Source organism: Filicampus tigris, chromosome 13 (genome assembly GCF_054856515.1).
Source record: "Filicampus tigris isolate MCC_2025a chromosome 13, RoL_Ftig_1.0, whole genome shotgun sequence".
NCBI lineage: Eukaryota > Metazoa > Chordata > Actinopteri > Syngnathiformes > Syngnathidae > Filicampus > Filicampus tigris.
In genome coordinates, this window is record NC_141229.1 from 728,521 (window position 1) to 749,415 (window position 20,895).

Genomic DNA, 20,895 nt, shown 5'->3' on the forward strand with positions numbered 1-20,895 from the left:
ATCATACCAGGTTCCTTTTTTTTTGGTTTGAAGGTTAAAAGGTGGCAAAGCAGTGGTCATATGACATACAATACAGGCAGGCATCTCATTTAGTGAATTTAATATAATTTACAGTCAACAAAAACATAAACAAATATAGCATAAGTTGTACAGTTTCTTTAAACCAATTTGCTAACAAGTGACAAAAACTTAACATCATTAAATATTGATTTGTTTTATACGCTTTCATGTAACAAGAATAAAATACCGTGGGCCACCTTGATAAAGATTGCATATATTATTATTATGCAAAGCCACTGCTACTTGTGCAAAAATACATCACTTAAAAATAGCAAAGTCTTTGGGTACTACTTTAGGTTCTTTAGCAGCTTGTAAATGTGTGTTTGCTCATACTACAGGCAGGATTGTATGTTATCGTTCTAACTGCACAAAAAGCGCTTCTACAGCAACAAGGACCAAAAAGTGTTTTATGATACACAGGAGACCACAGTGGTCACGACTGTTATGTGAAATCTCGTGAGGGGAAAAAGATACTGTAATTCTGCTGTGCTGAATTGATCCTTCAAAGACACTTTCCTTGAAATCACACATAGAAGAGGTTGTCTGTTATCGCTCCTCAGAGTATGGTGTCTTCCGTGCTTGTCTGTGACGTTGCAGCTCATATGACTTCTGAGGATAAACAACAGCATGGAGATAAAAACAGAACCAGCAATGAATGAGAGAAATTCATAATTAATCACCCCAGAAGAAGGCTAAAGTTTGAGTTATGGTCATGGTTAAAGGGTTTGAGGTTAGATTTAGGTTTAGGAGTCAGGTTTCAAGTCAGGATCAATCGATAGGTTTTGGATTATGGTAATGTTTAAACAGTTTGGGGTTACAGTAGGTTTAGTATTAGGAAAAAGGTTTGCGCTCAGAGTCAAAGGTTAGGTTTTGGGTTATGGTAATGATTAGAGGATTTGGGGTTAGGGAGTTGTGTCTAGGTTAGGGTGATGGTTAGGGCTTAATTTTTGGGTTAACTAGTTAGTTATGTTTTGATTGGAGGCAAGGTTTAGGGGTTTGGTTCAGAGCCATAGTTTGGGGTTAAGTGTTTAGGAGGTTCAGTTAAGAAGAGTAAAGTTTAGATTTTGGGTCAGGGGTTAAACCCACATTCACACGAGCAAAGACTATTAAAAAACATTTCTGTCTTTGGATCTTCTCCCGTAGTCTCACCTGCACGTTGGTGTGTCTGGACGTCTTCCAGACCCGTGAGAGTCCGGAGAGACCTGCGCTCTTTGAAGGCCACCACAGGCACCATCTCATCATTGGCGTCCCTGTCACCCATGACCGTCTGTGAAGGCCTGGAACCCGCCGGCGGCTTGACGGCATCCTGCACAGGAGCCTCATTGTTCTCCTTCGGTAAGATGCTCACCGTCCCTGATTTCTGCGGGTACAAATGAAAGTAATCAGGCGGTTTGGGACAACGAGCTGCAATGTTTGCGTGTCACAAGACCCTGCTGGGCAAGTCTTACCGTGTCAGGAGAAACTGTTCTTCTGGTTCTCCGCATGATCTCCTCCAGTCGCTGCAGGGGGCCAAAGAGCGTTGAGGGTCTTATGGTTGCATTTGGAATAACATTCAATCTCTTTGTCAAGACAGATAGGCTTGTATAATTAACAGGCTTAGCTCAGACAGTAAGGACTTTCTTTCGGTACCAAAGGTTGCCAGGTTCAGGTACCACCAAGGTGTTGAACCTCCAACTGCGGAGGGTGGATGTATTTTAATACTACCACAACTACTACCACTGCTACTACTACTAATGATACCAATAAAAACAACAATAACTGTTGTCCTCATGCTTGCTTTTGTTTTCTCCTGGTACTTACTTTGGCCTCCTCCTACATTCCCAAAAACAAGCTTCTTAGGTAAATTGAAGACTCTAAATTGTCAATAGGTGTTTATGATATTGTGAATGGTTATTGAAATTGAAAAAAATAATCACCTTTTTCCTAACTTGGCGTTCTGCTTCCTCTTTCTGTGCGAGCAGCTCACGCTCCTTCTGAACCTGGGCCTCTTTCTCCCGTTGTTTGGCTTGTTCCTCTTCCCTCTGTAGCCATCATAGTGTAGTTTTAATCAGATGCGAGTAAGTCAAATATGGGCAAGTCAAAAGGAAATCTAAAGTAACCTTCAAGTTTCAAGCAAGTCCCAAATTGCTGTGGAAAAAAAATCAAGCAATTAGGACCTGGCTGGCCAGCAAATAGTGAAGATCTGCATATTGTTGATGCCTATTTAAATAATAACCCCCCCCCCCGAGAAAAAAAGGAAAAACATCTGTGAATATGCAAATCCACAGGTGCTGAACCGCAAATATGCGGGAGTCGACTGCATTATAGAACGGTCACAGAGTTACAACTAACCGTGAAGCAAAAGACTTAATACTCACAAATTTAAGTTTCATTTTTACTTCATTTAAAAAAAAAGTAGGTACAGTTCAAATTAACGTTGGACCCCTTCAAATAAGAGTTAATCAGGGTTAGAACCCGGATTTTGTGCCAACCCCTTGATGTTAGGGATAGGGTTGGACCCCCTATAGGCTTGTTGTACTAGGCCTGTTTTGGGTTTAACGGTTAGGGTTAGATGATCTCCAGGGATGTTGGGTATGTTTATGCCGCCCACCTGCTTGTGCAGAAGAGCCGCTTCACGCATGGCCTGAGCTCTCTCCTCCTCTGCCCGCCGATGCTCCTCTTCCTCGCGTTTTTGCTTTTCAGCAATCAGACGCTCGGTCTCAGCCTGCTGCCGGGCTCGCTCCATGGCCCTGCGGCGCTCCAGGTCCTCGCGACTGCGCCTGGACATTGAGGCCAGGGGAAATTAATCGCATGGGTCAGGACTGAGGCTCCAGTTCAGCGCTTACCTTTCAGCTTCAGCCGCTGCCAAGCTCTCCTGCTCCTCTAGCTCCCTGAGCAGCCGAGCCTCTCGCCTCCTCTCGGCCAACAAGTGAGAGGCCACCTCTGGGTCGGTAGTACCATTCGAGGGCCTCAGCAGGGGTTCGGGGGGAGGAGAAAGCATCTGGGAGGGACCTGATGTGAAAAAATACAACCTCTGTCATTATCATCACATCTCATTCAACCCGAGTCCTGGTCTGAGGTCCACAAGCCTGATCAGGGGTCCAATCCTCCTTGAGCTAGGAATTTGACCCTAAAACGGGGGATTAACTAAATTCAACCTTAACCTCAACCCCATAACCTATTTAATGAAAAATTCCGGATTTATTTGCAAGTATCTTGGAGCCACCTAATGAGGGAATGCAATCTCTGTCATCATCACATCTCATACAAAATCCAAGTCCCTTGTTGGAACTCACTGCCATCTCCCGCAGTTCTGCGCTCAACTTCCGCCTCGGAGTTCGGAGTTTCAAGCGAATCCTCCATTTTGTCTCCAGTGGAGGCCCTAGCAGGCCTGGAGTTGCCCGGTGACAGGGCAGAATTGCAAATTGGAACGTCCTCTTCGGGAACCGACTCGAGGTCCAGTTGAAGAGGGATAGATTGCCGCCGGCTCGATCGCCTGTGAGCCCTTCCAAAGGAGATTAAAAGATGTTTCGCGTTGTCGTGGCGTTACATAATTTGTGTTCACCTACCGTTCTGGAGAGGGCGACGGTGCTGTTCTGCTCGTTTTAGTTGCAGCGTTGAGGTTTGGAGGTGAACGACCTTGCGGACCCTTGTTTGGAGTCCTCTTGTTAGCGTTGTGTGGTGTAGTTGCTTTGGGCTAAACAAAAAATAGTAATGACATGTAAAAAGACTGATATTCCTGCACATAAACTAAGAACTATCTATGTCTATCAAAATGTTAACTTTTCTTAATCAAAACTTATAGTTCATATCAAAATGCCACCTGTACACTGCCAGTGCTTCTTCTCTGGCTGTGGCTGGGACTCAGATGTGGTGGTGGCCTCTGGCTCTGGGGTCTCAGGTTATGGCTTCTCTGGATCGGAGGTCTCTGGATCTGGGGTTTCTGGTTCTGGAGTCTCTGGACTTGGGGTTTCGGGACCTGCGCTTTCTGTTCCTGTGGTCTCTGGTTCTGAAGTTTCTGGGCTCTCTGAATCGGAGGTCTCTGAATCTGGGGTTTCTGGTTCTGGAGTCTCTGGACTTGGGGTTTCTGGACCTGAGCTTTCTGTTCCTGTGGTCTCTGGTTCTGAAGTTTCTGGTTCTGGGGTGTTTGGTTTGGGGTTTTCTGAATCTGGGGTCTGTGGTCCTGGAGCTTCTGCGGGGTACTGCTTGGGCTGGTACTGGTCGTGGAGTAAAACGAAACTGCACGGTGACAAATATGAACAACTGAGCCCGGGTTCATTGCCATTACCGTTGGGAATGTGCAGCAATTGTTAGAAGGAACAAGAGTGGACAGAATGGGAATGTGTGTGAGGAGAACGGGAAAAGAAAAGCATTAGTCATCAAAAAGCGCAGAAGAAGTTAGGGTATTTTGTTTTAGCAAGCCATTCCCGTGATGCAGTGCATGCAGCTGGGGTCAGTACCTTCTTCTCCCGACTGACCGACAGCACTCTTGCTCCGGGCCAGATAAGAGCTGGTGGGGGTTAGCAGGCGACTCACCAGGTTCTTCTCCCATGCGCTGAGCACTATGTGACGTGGAGCTAATGTGTGGATGGAGCAGCGTGGAGTTCAAGATCAGACGTGCCAGGAAAAGTTAAGCCACATCAGAATAGAAAGTTTAAAAACGCAAGAACACACACACTATGTTGGATTCCTGTGTTACCGTTTTTAGCGGGCTTCCTGGTTCTCACGTTTTGGCTGAAACTTTGTTGGGCTCTTTGGCTCTTTTCCTGGGTCCGGCGCACAGCAGATTCATTTCGCTCCTTATATTTGGAAAAAGACGGTCACCTCCTTATAGTATGGACTGTATGTACAGTATTACTTACAGTAATCCCCGCTATACCCCAGTTCACGCTTTGCGGTCCCGCGGGACCGCAGGTTTTTTATACGCGATGATTTTAGACTGTTTGCAAAATATTTATCAGTTAGTCATTACCCTTAAACTCTCTCACTCTTACTTATAGTGTAATGAATTATAAAATCTATTTGCAGATTTGAAGTTATCGCCAGGGGGTGTATGTGGCGGTTTGGAACATAGTTTTCATGATGGAGGGGGTTTACTATAAATTAGCCTCATTGTTATTGTACAGGTGTGCCTTATGTGGGTCTAATAAAAGGTAACAAGATATCCACTTGGTGTAACCCTAAACTAACCATAAGATCGTGTTCTTACCCATCTATCCCTGAACCATAAATCTAGGGTTCAATCATTAATTAGTGGCCTCATCCTCACCATAAAATCAAGGCTCCAACCCACTAATTTAAACCTCAACCCTATCTCCCTATTTAATCGGGGGCCTAACATAAATGATGAGTTTCACCCGAACCCTTGCCCTGAACCAGGCCGATAAACAACCCTAATCAGGAGTCTATAACTACCAAAATACGGGGTTTAACCCAAAATCAGGGGTTTTACTCAGACAACTACTCCAATCCTATGTGTAAATGACATCTAACCCCTTGGGTTGTAGGATTATGTTTATGATAAAAATGGGAATTTGAGAATGGCAACATGCAAGGTTTTCAACTCAAAGAGACGTCCCTGACACTACATCACTGATGACTGGGAAGCTATGCTAACTTCACACTTTAGCTCACGAACAGCTGCTCAAACACTAACTAAGCTTCATGTCTGTTATGTGTTTTATTGAGAAGACAAAAGTACCATCATACAAGGGCAATACATTGACTTGTTTTGAAACCAACTAAAGGAAGTACAACTATGCCGTGCAAGGCGGCTAATGTGGGAATATATGATATGACTAAGCAAGTTTGCTTGGCTCGCTTATCCCAAGTTATGACTTGACTGGACTTGCATGAAATTTGTGGGGACTGTCACTTGACTTGAGTTGCTAAATCTTTACCACGGTAATTTAGGACAAGAGTCAAGGCCATGATTTGCATATGATTGTGACTTCACTCGCTTTTAAAGAACTCACTTTCTCCTCCTTGAGATGCTGCTGTCGCTTCTCCTCCACGGCAGCGCGCCTCCTGTCTTCCTTGAGTTTTTGCGCCTGAAGCTTCTTCTGGCGCTCCTGGAGCTGCTGCTCATAGTGAATCTTGGCCCGCTGCTCCCGCTCATACCTGCTGTGCACCCGTGAGGCTTGATTTGGGAACCACAAATGTAGAAATGGAGCCACTCACTTTCTCATAGTCGCATATACAAGGGCTTATCCGAAGCAAGCGGCCACATACCAAGTAACCTTTGTTGCTCCTCTCTCCTTTCCCGAGCAGCTTTAAGCCTCTCGTCCACATTTGTTCCACTAGCCGCTACAGTGACACAAGGACAACATTTTCCAGAGAAAAAAAAAATCCATCACTGCTGCTTCAAAACAGGGCTGGCGTATCTTTTCCCTATTTCATTTTTTAGTGAAAGGGTTAAACCACTGGACTAACCCTAACCTTAAATCAGGTGCCTAAGCCTTACCCGAAACCAGGGAACTTGTCCTAAACCAAAATTGGGGGTCCGACTCTCTAATACAGAAGACTATACAAAATCAAGGGACTAAACCAGTTGTCCTCAATCCTGTTCCACAAGGTCCGCTGTCCTGACAGTTTTTCATCCCTCCTTGCTGCAACACACCTGATTCAAAGGATCAAGAGGGGACAGATGGAAAAGAGGCAGGACAGCAGACCTTGAGCAACTGGATTGAAGACCCCTGGACTAAACCCTAACTGTAAATCAAGGCGCTAAGCCTTACCCCACATGAAAGGACTAATCGAGGAGTCCAACCCTAAGACTAAATCAGTGGTCAAACCCTAAATCAGAGGACTAATGCTAACAATTTTCACAGACTAGAAACTAAAAGTCAGAAGGACGTTTTAGAGTTTTACTGGGGTCACAGCGCGCTCCCGTCATTTCGATCATTTTGTGTAAGGTGGTCATCTCAGCTGTTTTAGATCAGTCTTTCCCTAGTCTTGGCGCTACAACCATATCAAACGTTTGATATTAGCACAAGTTTTCCGGTCTTTGTGGTGACGCGACACAACCAACAGCCAATAGGTGAGCTGTAACAAAACAGGAAACACGAGATCACGATCAAAACAGGAATCACGAGAACGGCATAGACAAACACCGGCGAAAATGTGACCGCTCGGGAGAACACGATCATCCAGAAAGAGGAGCGGATTGTCGAGCTTTGGTCAGAACAGCTCAGCCTCTTCGTTGTCCGGTCTACCATTTTGTAGCTTGATGGGAAGACATTGCACTGTGGGAAAATATGCCCAAAAAATCTAGTTGTAGTCTTGTAAATAGTGACCTTGAAAAATTGACAGTCTTTGTAAAATCTCTGTCTGAGACTAGGCTGTGACTAAAGACTCAAACTATTCTTGAAATGTGACCAGGTGGTAGATGATAGTTTTCCAAGGTTCCTTTCCAAATCTTCTCTGTCTTCTGCTATACAGGAAGCGCTACCCTCACCAGGGCTCTGGATTGAGACCAATTAGGGATCCCGGCACCATGATACTTTTGGGGAGAATATCTTGCTCTAAAGAGATGTTTTATTGGGGCGGGCCTAGGTTAGTGACTTATGCCCATCAGAAATAGAATGGAAATAGCTGCAGATGATAAGAAAACTTCTTGAATGTTAAGTTTCAAAAGTCATAACCAACACTGACACAGCACGACAAGTACTATTTCTTTTGAATAAGTTAGCAGTCCTGTAGAATTGTGATTCAAATAAATCAACTTATGATGACAAGATTGTTAGTTAACATTCACCATTCAATGTAGCAATTTTCTTTATAAAAAAAAAAAAGTATACCTGTAACACTGTGGTGTTTACTGTGATGCAGTGGAAAATGGAAAGTGGGTGCAAACAAAAAAACAAAAAAAGTTGGGCGCACCAGTGCAACCAATGTCTGAACCTAATCCATTACAAACCTGAACCAAAACCCTAGTCAGTGGTCTAACCCTCACCCTAAATTAGGGGATTAACTCTGGACCAGGGGACTAATCTTAACTCATCTGTTGACTATTCCCAAAAGAGTTTCGAAGGGAATTCAGCATCGGACCCCCGAAAGTGGCCTGGAATCACATGAGTGCCTTGTTGAAGGTGCTCTAACGCCCGCCTGCTGTTATTTACTGTGCCGATGCAATCACGCAGGGGAGCTCTGGCGATGGAGCATCCTGCATGCATGTACAGCACTGTGCAAAAAAGCCTCAGGCCATCACTTAGGTTGGACGCTATGCCATCGTCAAGCCCAGTCGTTTGTGGGTTCATTTTTCAACCAAGCGAAAAATGGCGACAGTCTGACATCATCATCTGGAGTCACGCAAGCTTGTTTGGACTCACCTTCTCGCGCCGTCCTCCCCACCGGACCCTGCCACGCACAAGTGATGCTCCTCTGCGCAGGCATGCTGGCTATGGAGCCTAGCATACCGACGCTGGCTGGAGCTTCACACGCCTCCTCTGCTTCCTCCTCCTCCTCCTCCTCCTCCTCTCTTCTTCCTCCTCCTTTCAATTTCTATTTGAAGGAGCCCGGGGGTCCGACGCTGCCCCGCTGCATCAGCTGCTTGGCCATCAGCGGGCCGAACAGAGCTCCTCTTCTTCCACTTGAGAGATATACTACTGGACCGCGGTTATAAAAAGGCCTTCCTCCTCCCTGGTGTGCTGCTCTGCTTTACTTTCACTCAGCGAGGACGAAAAGGGGGGGTGGGAAAAAAAAGGCTGTGTCACTTTAATAACTGATGAGGCTGGAAATGGCCACAGGGATGCAGTGTTTCCCCTCGTCTGCAACGTCATGGACGTTACCATGACAACAGAGATTCGATGACGTCAGCGGCTCAGCTGATGAAGCGGACAGATGTGTCGTTGTTGTTGTTTTTACCCATGATTCTTCTAGGCTCTATTTAAATACTTGTCGTCTGATTAGATCCAATACAAGAACTGGATTTTGTTTTCATTTTATTTTCTGATACATACGTTTGACTCCTCCTGAAAATGTAAAAGGTGAAGTCAACCCCAAAATTTTCTTTACACTCAAATGTTCTACGCAGGCTCATCAGTCTAAACACGGCAACATGATTGATATTGTGTTTGCGGAATATGAGTAAAATTCACCCGTTTTTGTCCATCTCAGGGCGCGGCCATTTTGTCACTTGCTATCAACTGAAAATGGCATCACGGTTGCTCACGGCTCAGATAACGACCGATCATGGCTCAGCTTCAGAAAACAGGTCAGCCGTGATTTGTTTTTACCTGAGCCCTCAAAGTGCTCAGTCACTTTAAATGACATAAAAACAACAAAGAGATGTGAAGTGAAATAGTAGTAATATTGTATGTTTAGATTCATTTCATTTTTCATTTGAATTGTTACATTCATTATTTTATTTTAGATATCATTTGAATTTTTTGATCATTTAAAAAAATATTCCATAATATTTTTTAAGTGTTTAATTGATTAAATTATGATTATTGGCGCGGCACGGTGGGGGACTGGTTAGCACGTCTGCCTCACAGTTCGGAGGTCGTGGGTTCGATGCCGGCTTCGGCCTCCCTGTGTGGAGTTTGCATGTTCTCCCCCGTGCCTGCCTGTGTGGCTTTTCTCCGGGTACTCCGGTTTCTTCCCACATTCCAAAAACATCCATGGTAAATTGATTGGACTCTCTAAATTGCCCCTAGGTGTGATTGTGTGTGCGGATGTTTGTTTGTCTCTGTGTGCCCTGCGATTGGCTGGCAACCAATTCAGGGTGTCACCCGCCTACTGCCCGAAGACAGCTGGGATAGGCTCCAGCATGCCCTTGTGAGGAGAAGCGGTAGATAATGGATGGATGGATGGATGGATGATTATTGACTTATAAAATATTCTTCTAAAAAATTCTTTATTTTTCGCCATCCATTTTCTGCGGTGCTTATCTTCTTCAGGGTCGCGGGTGATGTGGAGCCCATCCCAGCTGACATTGGGCGAGAGGCAGGGAACACCCTGGACTAGTCGCCAGCCAATCACATATTGACAACCATTCACATTCACACCCATGGACAATTTAGCATGTTCATGTGCTAACCACAACCCCACTGTGCTGCTCTGTATTCAAACAAGATGACCACGATATGAGATTGGATTGTGCAAGTGTACCTAATGAAGTGACTTTTTTTCCTCCACACACACAGATTTGACCAAATCCATCCTGGGTTGAGTTCACCTCAGGTCAGCTGCGCCTACCATGGATGGCGGTTTTGAAATGTGTCGACACCTGACACCGTGGCGGTCATGTGGCCTACACGGAATCAGTGGAGCACGAATAAAGGAGCCCTGGACTTAAGGTAAGATTGCACGCTTGGTATTAAGTCATGAAGGTCTCGGTCCAACCATGAGTGATCAGTTAAAAAAAAACAGAACAGCACAAATTAACGACTTAAAAACACAGTAGTGGGAAGTAACAAAAAATAAAAATAAACATTAGAATGTGGAAGTGTTCAGAATAAACCACTTTATTCAAAGCTAAGAGTTACAATTTCAAAGTGCACTGATTTAACGCCAAATAAAGTTGAACATTTCTCAGTTGTTTGGTCTTACTTCCCCGCTTTAAAATATGTCTTTTCTTTTTTTCTTCAATTACCTTGGTCTTAGGGTCACAGATGGTGTAGGGGTTCACACGCCTGAGTTGTGTGCGAGCAGCGTGGGATCGGTTCCCGCTCATTGGCGGCCATTTTGTCACTTCGCTCGTTACCTAAGCCCCGAGCAGTTGTGATGTCATTTTCAGTCGATAGAAGCGACAACATGGCCGCCGCCTGAGATGGCTAAAAAGGGCTGGATTTTGCTGCTTGACTCATATTTCACAAACGCAATAATCATCAGAATGTTTCAGCTATGTGTAGGATGACTTCCCTTTTTTAATAAATAGAATAAGAATATAATTGATTTCATTATTTTTTGGCATTCAAATTGATTACCAAATATTTTTTACGTACTTAGTTGAACTTTCATTCTTGAACTGATAAATGTTTTCGTTATAAACTCTTTAAATGAAGTACCTTGTTTTTGCGTGGTAGTCTTGTTCAAGGCCATCAAGTGAAACGTCTACTTTAATCAATTCAGGGACAAGCCATATTGTCATCCAAGCATCAATCTTAATGTAACTTGGCCTACGCTTCTCCTTCATGAGCGAAGGCAGGACAGCCTTTGTTGACAGCTGCCTTCACTGTTGAGCGCCATTGAACAAAGTAATTAAGAGCACAATCCCTCAAGAGTGTCGACGCTCTCCTGGAAGCATCACAAGCTAGCAGCATGTATGTATACATAAATGACAACTATTAAATAGGATCATTAGATGTTCAGAAGCAGTGATGACACTATATACCCGGTGTGAGCATGACAATAATAATAATTGTGCATTTGTGTGTCAGTGACTGACTGACTGGCTGGCTAGCTGGCTATGAGTGTAACGTGTGAATAATTGACTGATGTTTCACTGGACACCAGCAACTTAAGACTCAACGTGCATGTGTAATTGATGAGATGATGACTTGGACCCAGGCCGCCTTCAACGCGGGCTCCCATGTGTAACTCTATCACCAATTTTTCCTTTTACACTCTCGTTGGACTTTTCCACCATTTCCTTTGTGTGTACAATGTTCCATTATTTTCATCCCTTTCTTTAGTGTTGATGGACTATGACACCACAGAGGCCAGTGCACATTCAATTTGTCCCCAAATTCCCTTTCTAAAACATCTTTCATTCTTTCAAAAAAATCTTCCCAACTTTAGCTTACATCCCTAAAACTTGAGAGCGACCATGGGTGTATGTAAGTGTTTAATATATGACTTGTCCAGGGCTCCAGACTGCCCCTAAATGGCCACTTTTCCCCCCTAAAATTTCAGACTTTGGATTTAATCTTATACTTGCACGTGTGTGACTAATACATTTGTTGATTTATGTTTTTTTTAATTTTGGAATGTTTTTGCGTTGCTGACAAACCTCGGCTCCGCGCTTCCGTCCATTTATGCGGAATATTGTGAAAATGAGTAGACATGTGACTTTGCAAGTCAATTTGTGATTCATGTTCGCCTCTAAATTTTCTACTTGCCCCTCCTACAATTTCAGGTAAGGGGCCGGCTCCGAGTAAACCAAAAAATATTCTGGAGCCCTGCTTGTATTTATTGATGCGTGATGGTGTTGAATACTTTGACTGATAGCCTTCACCGTCACAATTCTTCTAATATTGCTATTTTGCCACCGGGCTCTTGTCAAGTCGTCTTTTGTGTGAGCGGCGCGTGCCGATTGGTCACTCGGCAGCTCCAAGTTATAGTTAAAAGTGTCGAGTTCGGCACTCATGCACTATTCATCGTGCGCGTATCGCATCTCTCCGAGACTACTTGTCAAGCTCATTCCTATTGCGGATTGCCTTGTGTCAAAAACCTCCAAAATGTTCATGTAGACTTATTTTTTTATTTTTTATTTCTTACTTCATTTCAGGGGAACGCTAAAGTCTTGGAAGGGAATCTCCGTGTCGACTAAGCATCACTGCATTAACTGGTATGTATCGTCCATACACTTGACCTACGACTCCAAAACATGTAGGGAGATGGGCAATGTGTTTTATTCCATAACTGGGTTATCTTCAGGTCATTTAGTACATTAAGCAGTCTACAAAGTGCGCATTAATTCATAGTGTCCATGGTTATTTTGTATCATTGTTTTTTTTTATTTCACAATGCATGTGAAATGTATCCTCTGTAATGATCACATGAACTCATTTGAATAATTAAAAGGCCTTTTCACGTCCGGAGAAGGGCGCGGCAACCCTACAATGGCATTTTTGTAGAACGGGTTTCCAAACTGAGACTTTGTCTTGCGGGCAACTTTTTGGGGTCCCCGGTTGCTGTTATAATGATTGGCAAAGTTTTTTTTTTAATGACTATGTCTGTTGTTATTTTTTAATCATCATCTTATGTTCTAATCCAGTGGTTTGCTCTCCAGCGAGTACCACCTAAAAATTCCCTTGGCTCTCCAAATCCCACCAAAATGGCCAGCATAGATCCAAGTAATCTTCAAAAACGAGGCAGAAGTTTTAGTCCTAAAGAAAGTATCTTTCGTAATATTGTAAACCAGTGTCACATTATGGACAATTGGAACATCATATACATATGACAATACTATATGTGATAATATATGTGCTTGGATACTGTATTGTACTGCTTAATACAATGCAAATTCGGTTCAAATGTATATCTCATGTAAATAAAAATGACAATGTTTAAAGATTAAATGCAATTGAATTGTCTTGTTGTAAATTCAAGTGAACTGAGTAAGGCTGCCCCCCCTTTAATTTGCGAGTAAAACTTTGAGATACGAGTGCTAGATGTTGGCAGCAAACTTGATTCATCTCATTTGAAAACGAGTGTCACTATATTGTACAAGTCTGAAAAAAAGAGACTTCAAACTCTGGGCGTTTCCTGCCAAATCAAACATTAAACAGAGGATTACACCTGTATTTAAAGCAAACGCATGACTTTGAATGTCAACTAGGTTAATGCTAACACACACTGAAAAGGGCCATAGACAGGCTAACAAATAGCATGAATAGTCACGGTTAAGGTATGTAACTCTTTGAGCAGCGGACATTTGAACACAAACGGTGAAACAATCCATGTCGCCGGGCAATATGACTCGCCAGGATGTATTTGTCATGTATGTTTGGTTGTATGGTCTGTCGGTTGTTTTGGTACACCTATCACACTTTGAGAATCACTGTTCTAAAAGATGGACATTTCCGTCAAAACCAGGTAAAGTGCAGGGTTTGAATCATGAAGCGCGGTAAGCACCGTGGACACAAGCAGGACAAGAATGGAGGTATGGACCAATGAGAATGAAAATGGCAGCTTTGAGCGCGCGCACACACTAATCAACGTGGTTGTTTTTGTTTAGATGAGCCGGCTATCCTGGAGACACCCAACCTGGACCACCAGGCCGCATTCATGGGCGGACGCTTCGACCCGGACGCCGTCTCGCTGGCCTCGGTCACCGCCGTCACCAGCAACGTGTCCAACAAGAGGTCCAAGTACACTTTGAACCTTCTGGCTTCATACTGGACATTTTTGTCCGCCTCGCTTCCTTTTTTTTTGAGAACCATTTTATCTGTGTTGAAGCAAACGGAATGAAGCTTCCCACGGGTGGGGATTTTTTCTTTTGTTTTTTTACATTTCCATTTTATGCTTTTGAAGTCAATCTGATGCAGCAATCTCATGTTGACATGGTATAATTCACCTTTTGGCTCTATTGTGACCTCATTTGGCCAATTAAAAGCCAGCCCAAAATGGCCACGCACGAGCTGATAGGTTAGTAAAATTGAACAAAGCGGAGAAACGCAAATAAACACCAGTACGCAAGCAAACGTAAAATATACTGTACGAATTGTTCTGTTGACCGAGCTCAATGATACACAGGTCCAAACCTGACATCAAGATGGAGCCCAGTTCAGGACGGCCTGTGGACTACCAAGTAAGACTAAGGATAACTTATGGGCTAGACAATATTAAAGCCTTAACATAAAATCTTTTTTTTTTTTTTTGGTGTGTGTGTGTGTGCGCAAAGATCCAATTTCTCATTCACCTTTGGACATTGCGTCCCGACTCCGCGATTGTGTTTTGATTTGCGTCTGATTGCAGGTGAGCGTGACCGTGATCGAGGCCCGGCAGCTGGTGGGTCTCAACATGGACCCCATGGTGTGCGTGGAGATCGGGGAAGAGAAGAAGTACACGTCCATGAAGGAGTCCACCAACTGTCCCTATTACAACGAGGCCAGTTGAGCTGTTTTATTTTTAGACGTACAATGAATACATACCTGCTCACATGTTAAAAAAACAAAACAACTTTTTAGGGGGGATAACTCTGTAAAGAGGGCTCATGGAAATTTCTACCCTGGGGAAAAACAATATACATATCCCGTTTATATATAAGAAGCCATCGGCCGTTTACTTGCCCCACCCTGCTAATCGGACCTGCCGCGTTACAGCCGCGTGACACGCGGAGATCCGTGTAAACATCACGTGATCTATCGAGATGGAGTTATCTATTTAGCACAGTATTTGCAATTGTTTTCACACTTAAAGCAGCATCTTGATAAAAAATGAATCAATACATACATACCAATGAAATACGAGTTAGAATACAGATCCGAACGTAAAAATGCCTTGCGATCAATAAGTAAACAACTCATACTAATGATATCTCGTGGCAAAATGAATACAACTTTGATATGCTAACATTTCGATTTTCATTTTGCAGTATTTTGTCTTTGACTTCCACGTGCCTCCGGATGTGATGTTTGACAAGATTCTCAAGTTGTCTGTAAGTGCTTTTTCGTCACTGGTTTGCTTATTGGGGAGACAAAAATATGAAAATGTCAAACGTTTTCATTCTATCATCTCCAACAGGTCATCCACTCCAAAAACCTCCTGCGAAGCGGAACGCTGGTGGGCACTTTTAAAATGGACGTCGGCACCATTTACTCCCAACCAGGTGATTCAGTGAAGGAAAAATGATCGATATTTCTTTTATTCTTATTATGGCGATTTGTTGTTGAGATCTGACTAAATGAAGCTCCTCTTCTCACTTCAACATACAGTAGTTCCCTGACCTTAAGATGGCGCCACAGCAATATTTTTTTCTCTTGTCCTCTTTGCTTATTCAGAGCATCAGTTCAGCCACAAATGGGCCCTGCTGTCCGACCCGGACGACATCACGGCCGGGTGCAAAGGTTACGTCAAGTGCGACGTGGCCGTGGTGGCCAAGGGGGACACCATCAAGACCCCGCACAAAGCCGGCGAGTCGGACGAGGACGACATCGAGGGGTAAGCTCATCAAATCAACTACGTACGGAATTTTCCGTGCCGCGTTCCGGCTGACCATGTCGTGTGTGTGTGTGTGTGTGTGTGTGTGTGTATTTGATTTTTCTCGCGGCCAGCAACTTGCTGATCCCGGAGGGGGTCCCGGCGGAGCGCCAGTGGGCCCGCTACTACCTGAAGGTGTACAGGGCCGAGGGGCTGCCCAGGATGAACACCAGCATCATGGCCAACGTCAAGAAGGCCTTCATCGGGGAGAATAAAGACCTGGTGGACCCCTACGTGCAAGTGCAGTTTGCCGGCCAGAAGGTACCACGCTCGGCGGGGAGAAAAAGTTGTATATTTTTGAGGAATTCATGACTTTTTTTTTATAAAATAATTCCCAACTTTTTTTTTTTTTTTAAGTTGCATGTTTGAGGATTAAAAAGTTGTTCAAAAGTGTTTTCAAGAAAAAAACCAAAATCTGTCATTTTTGCGAATCAAAATATGACTTAAAAACAAACTTTCTATGTTATGTTGGCTTGAACCCCAAAGTTGAAACCCCAACCTTTGCTTGAAAGCATGATTTGAAACCTTAACCCTTATCTTGAGACCCCATCTTAAAACCTTGAAACTCCAATTGAAAAAGTCTTGAAAAGCCAAATGTACAACTCTAACCCGGCGGGTTTGTGGCCCAAATGTGAACTTCAAACTTGAACCTTAGCTTGAGACCCCAGTTTGAAACCCTCATTTGAAACCTTAAACCCAGAGCAACGAACTTGAAACTTCAACCTTGGCTTGAGAACCAAACTGGAAACTTTAAGCTTTGTTGAACGCCTCATTTGAACCCTTCCCATGCCTGAAGCCTAACTTGAAACTTGAATCCTGGGTCCATACTCTCATTTCATTTGAAACTTGAAATTTGAAGCCTAATTTGAAACCCTAACTTTAGCCCGAAAGCCTAACCCTGGCTTGAAAGCCTAACCCTGGCTTGAATCCCTCCCGCCCCGGATGTCACGATCACGTCAGACAGTATAGTATGCCCAGGCAGCCCAACACGTTCCCATTTGACTGAAAGCCAAAGAGACAAGCCAAGCGTGTTCCCAGGGTAAGACGTCGGTTCAGAAGAGCTGCTACGAGCCCATCTGGAACGAGCAGATCGTGTTCACCGAGATGTTCCCGCCGCTGTGCAAGCGCATGAAGATCCAAATCCGAGACTCGGACAAAGTCAACGACGTGGCCATGGGGACACACTTCCTGGATTTGAGGAAGATCTCCAACGACGGCGACAAAGGTGAGGGCCGCCAGCTGGCGTTTTGGCCACAAAGCGGCCAGAACGCCAAACTCAAGCAATCGATCATTTCTTCCCTAATTTCAAACCCCAATGATTGCTTGAAACGAACGCTAACCCTGGCTGAGTTCAAACTTAACTCGAACTAACTAACTAACTCTAAAGTCTTATTGAAAACCCTAGCCTTGACTTGAAACCCTAACCTCAGCTTGAAACCCAAACCATGGCTTGAAACCCTACTCTGAAACCCCAATCTTGACTCCAAAACATCCTTTGTAACCCCGACTTTGACTTAAAACCCCAATTCTGGCTCGAAACGTTCATTTTGGAACCCTAACCTTAACTTGAAAGCCCAATTCAAAACCCTAAATCTGCTTGAAAGCCTAATTTGAAACCCCAACCTTTGCTTGAAACTCTATTGTGAAACCCTAATCCTCCTCTTGAACAGTAATAATATCTTAAAACCCAAACCTTTGCTGCTGCTGCTGTTAGGGCCAACAATGGCTTGACACCTCGAATCTCTAAATTGGAACCATAACCCTGTCTTAAAGCCCTAATTTGATACACTAACCTAACACAGACTTGAAACCCTAACCCTGGTTTGCCACTCTCACTTGAAAGGCTGCCTTTTTTTCTTTCAAAAGCTAGCCTTTGCTTGAAACGCTAAGCCAGACTTGAAGCCCTCCCTAACTTGAAACTCAAACTTGAGAGTCTAATTTGAAAGTCTGTCTTGAAACGTTCATTTGAAAGCCCACGCACCCCAGGCTTTGAAACCTTCACCTTTTGCTTGAAAGCCCGTCTCAGGCGCGAATCGCTAACTTCAAACCGTGAGCATTTGGTTGAAAGTCTCATTTCGAAGCATTGGCCTGACTTGCAACCCCACCGGCTTGCAGGCTTCCTCCCCACGCTGGGCCCCGCCTGGGTCAACATGTACGGCTCCACGCGCACCTACACGCTGATGGACGAGTACCAGGAGCTGAACGAAGGTCTGGGCGAGGGCGTGTCCTTCAGGGCGCGCCTGCTCATCAGCCTGTCGGTGGACATCCTGGACCCGTCCTCGCCCGAAACCTCCAGCTCCACCGAGGTGCAGCTGGAGGGCATCCCCAACATCTCGGAGGTGCGCGGCGCTACCTCGACTTTCAAGTTTTGTCCAGGTCTTTTTTTTTTTTTTTTTTGCATAGCCACGATTTCGGTGACGAGCGGGCTTCAAATACGCCGCCGCTTGAGTGAAGCGGAACAAAGGAACGATTTGAAGCGCAGTGATGTTCTCCTTTGTGGGCAAGGAGAGCCACAGACGCCGATGCAGTTTCAGCCGTTTCTTGACTGAGACAAGAAGTCAAACAACTTGGATACAAAATGACCGCCAGTTTGTGTGTAATTGCGTGAATCTGAACCTTTTGTGTGTATTTTCACTGCGTTATTTGGAATGATTTGGCATTTTCGCATCGCCCTTATTGCCGCATTATGCGCTTGTATGTTTGACAGAACGCGACGGGGAAGATTGAGGAATTCTTCCTGTTTGGCTCCTTCCTGGAGGCCACCATGATTGACAGGAAGATTGGTGACAAGCCCATCAACTTCGAGGTCACCATAGGTACTCTGTTAATTAGCCTCATTTCAGGCAATTTTTATTTATTGCAATTTTATTTTAGTGCATTTTATCTCACTGTTTGTAACAATAATGAACCAACTGTAGTTTACTGGTACTCAATGTCATTTCATGCTATTTTTCTTTTTGGTACACATTGCACATGTGTTTTGGTCATGTAATTTACTTCAATTTCAAATAACTGAAATCTTTTTCTTTTTTTTTTAACTCCCGGATTTTCTAAATTTCGTTGTTTTTTTTTTAAGGTCACTTGCTCCCTGGTGAAAAAAATATGTAGGAACAATATGCTGAATGAAATCCTTTTAACTCAACTTTATTCACGGAGTCCTTAAAAACAACAAGAACTAACTGAAGCAAAGTGCTGTACATAAATAAAAGGAAAACAATTAAAAGCAATAAAACACAAAGAAGTTAAAAAGAATAACGCTAATAATGACAATAAATAGCTGACTAATGAAATGATGCTTTTTCATCTAAATACACCTTTATATTAAGTCATAAAGCCATTCGGTAAAAGAGAACTCCTGCAGATTACACCAATTGAATGGAATGAAAAAATGTAGTGTTGTTGATGGTCAATGTGTGTCCCACCGGGCAACTTGTGGAATTCTAAAATGAAACAAATTGTATTTATTTTACGTCACTTCTTCTCAAACACAAAATTGACTTCCGTGTATCCGGTTCTTATGCTTACCAGCAGCTACTTTTAGAGTTTTCAAAGTCATAAAGAGAGATTTCTAGAGTCGATTCCTCTTCTCACTAATGAAGTTCAATGAATGAAATTCTTTGACTTTCCACTGGAACAAAAAGTCAATTCAACTCAGTTCATCCCAACGCAGTCGATGTGGCACTTTAGTTGAAAAAAAGGAGCTATGCTTCCCGGCATGTTCCCGAACGCCCCGCTGCCGCTCCTCAGGTTACTACGGCGACGAGCTGGACGGCGTCAACCAGCCCAAATCCGGAGGGAAGAAGAAGGCCGACGGCGAGGAGGAGACAGAACTCATCCGCGACTCCAGCGAGGACGAGATGGACGACGACGGCGACCTGGCGTCCGTGGCGACCACCCCGCCCATGAAACCCGTCGTCACTGACCGGTCGGTCGGCAGCAAATAACCTTTTGACTACACTAGCGCTTCTGAGCCTAACCTTTGCTTGAGACCCTAATCTTGGCTTGAAACCCTCATTTGAAATGCCACCCTTTGCTCCAAACCCTTCATCTGGGCTTGAAACCTTTGTTTGAAACCCAAAGTAGAACCCCCCCCCCCACACCTATTGATTGGAACCCTAACCAAGACTTGAAACCGTAACCTTGGCTTGAAATCTTACATTGAGAACCTTTGCCCAAAAGCCCAAATTGAAATCCTAACCATGTCTTGAAACCCTAATTTGACACCCATCCCTATGTTTGAAAGTCTAACTCGAAAGCTCAATTCCAAACTTGAAGCTTTGCGAGAAACGCTAGCCCTGTCTTGAAACCCGAATATGCTTTCCAACCCGAAAGCCTAACATGTACCTCTGTGTTGAATTTTCCGCCTTCCAGCAACTACTTCCACTTGCCGTACTTTGAGCGCAAGCCGTGCATTTACATCAAGAGTTGGTGGCAGGACCAGAGGCGGCGGCTGTACAACGCCAACATCATCGACAACATCGCCCACAAACTGGCAAGCGGCGCCGTCGGCCACCTCGGCCACAAGAGATCTTTTGACACGCTGGCGCTTTTGTTGTCGTCGCAGGAGGAAGGCTTGAACGACGTGCAAGAGATCATCAAGACGGAAAAGGCCTATCCCGAGCGCAGGCTGAGGGGCGTCCTGGAGGAGCTCGGTCACAGATGCAGGTCCGCACATACGCAAAATCGCCGCCAACACTGCCCACAGAAGAAAAGAAGAAAAAATGAGTCCGTGAGTTCAGCGCAGAACTTTTGTCCTTCCAGTCAGTTCCTGGTGCTGGCGAACACGGACCAGAACCTGTCGGGCAAAACCAAACTGGACAGGGAGCGGCTGAAGCTGTGCATGGCCGAAGTGGTACTGGACTTTTTTTTTCTATTCGCTTTCATTCCACCTCATTTTGGTTTCGTCAAATGACAAAATGACATTTCAATTCAACGCAATTTGGATTCATTCGGAAATGACATCAAAAGTCACATGACTGACATCAA

The 20,895-nt window shown here is 44.3% G+C and overlaps 2 protein-coding genes across 5 annotated transcripts in view; one reads left to right on the forward strand and one right to left on the reverse strand.

The window, feature by feature from the left end:
- Nucleotides 1-83: 83 nt before the first annotated feature.
- LOC147137007 (uncharacterized) lies at nt 84-8,759 on the reverse strand. Of its 3 annotated transcripts, none has more exons than XM_086049270.1 (14): nt 8,370-8,758; nt 6,271-6,345; nt 6,015-6,178; nt 4,739-4,838; nt 4,500-4,616; nt 3,863-4,278; nt 3,609-3,736; nt 3,336-3,544; nt 2,886-3,051; nt 2,651-2,819; nt 1,977-2,081; nt 1,509-1,559; nt 1,210-1,420; nt 84-669 (listed from the first exon to the last, which is right to left on the reverse strand). In XM_086049270.1, exons 1-14 carry the CDS (start codon nt 8,452-8,454, stop codon nt 659-661), a joined length of 2,007 nt encoding a protein of 668 aa, XP_085905396.1. In that variant the 5' UTR covers nt 8,455-8,758; the 3' UTR covers nt 84-658. The 3 variants fall into 3 exon arrangements, 2 of the variants coding, with proteins under 2 accessions (XP_085905396.1, XP_085905395.1); XM_086049269.1 differs by having other exon boundaries at nt 3,863-4,302; nt 8,370-8,757; XR_015089277.1 differs by lacking the exon at nt 84-669 and adding an exon at nt 2,160-2,187 and having other exon boundaries at nt 1,324-1,420; nt 3,863-4,302; nt 8,370-8,759.
- otofb (otoferlin b) overlaps nt 8,203-20,895 on the forward strand; it is a 33,276-nt gene continuing 20,583 nt past the window's right edge. For both annotated transcript variants that reach the window (XM_086049268.1, XM_086049267.1), the window contains exons 1-19: nt 8,203-9,026; nt 9,157-9,253; nt 10,188-10,340; nt 12,494-12,553; nt 13,804-13,870; nt 13,946-14,072; nt 14,464-14,518; nt 14,686-14,817; nt 15,305-15,367; nt 15,454-15,538; nt 15,711-15,870; nt 15,984-16,170; nt 16,948-17,134; nt 18,025-18,248; nt 18,617-18,725; nt 19,657-19,834; nt 20,281-20,401; nt 20,474-20,574; nt 20,671-20,761. In XM_086049268.1, coding sequence (XP_085905394.1) covers nt 13,825-13,870; nt 13,946-14,072; nt 14,464-14,518; nt 14,686-14,817; nt 15,305-15,367; nt 15,454-15,538; nt 15,711-15,870; nt 15,984-16,170; nt 16,948-17,134; nt 18,025-18,248; nt 18,617-18,725; nt 19,657-19,834; nt 20,281-20,401; nt 20,474-20,574; nt 20,671-20,761 — 1,866 coding nt within the window. In that variant the 5' untranslated portion in view covers nt 8,203-9,026; nt 9,157-9,253; nt 10,188-10,340; nt 12,494-12,553; nt 13,804-13,824. The remainder of the gene's footprint in view (nt 9,027-9,156; nt 9,254-10,187; nt 10,341-12,493; nt 12,554-13,803; nt 13,871-13,945; nt 14,073-14,463; nt 14,519-14,685; nt 14,818-15,304; nt 15,368-15,453; nt 15,539-15,710; nt 15,871-15,983; nt 16,171-16,947; nt 17,135-18,024; nt 18,249-18,616; nt 18,726-19,656; nt 19,835-20,280; nt 20,402-20,473; nt 20,575-20,670; nt 20,762-20,895) is intronic.

Excerpts from the sequence above, each read along its gene's own strand:
- LOC147137007 (XM_086049269.1), bottom strand. The coding sequence starts at position 8,454 with ATGCTAGGCTCCATAGCCAGCATGCCTGCGCAGAGGAGCATCACTTGT. Across the intron at positions 4,839-6,014 it reads AGCATCTCAAGGAGGAGAAA|GAGCGAAATGAATCTGCTGT; the intron begins GTGAGTTCTTTA and ends TCCAAATATAAG. Across the intron at positions 2,082-2,650 it reads CGGCTCTTCTGCACAAGCAG|AGGGAAGAGGAACAAGCCAA; the intron begins GTGGGCGGCATA and ends TGATGGCTACAG.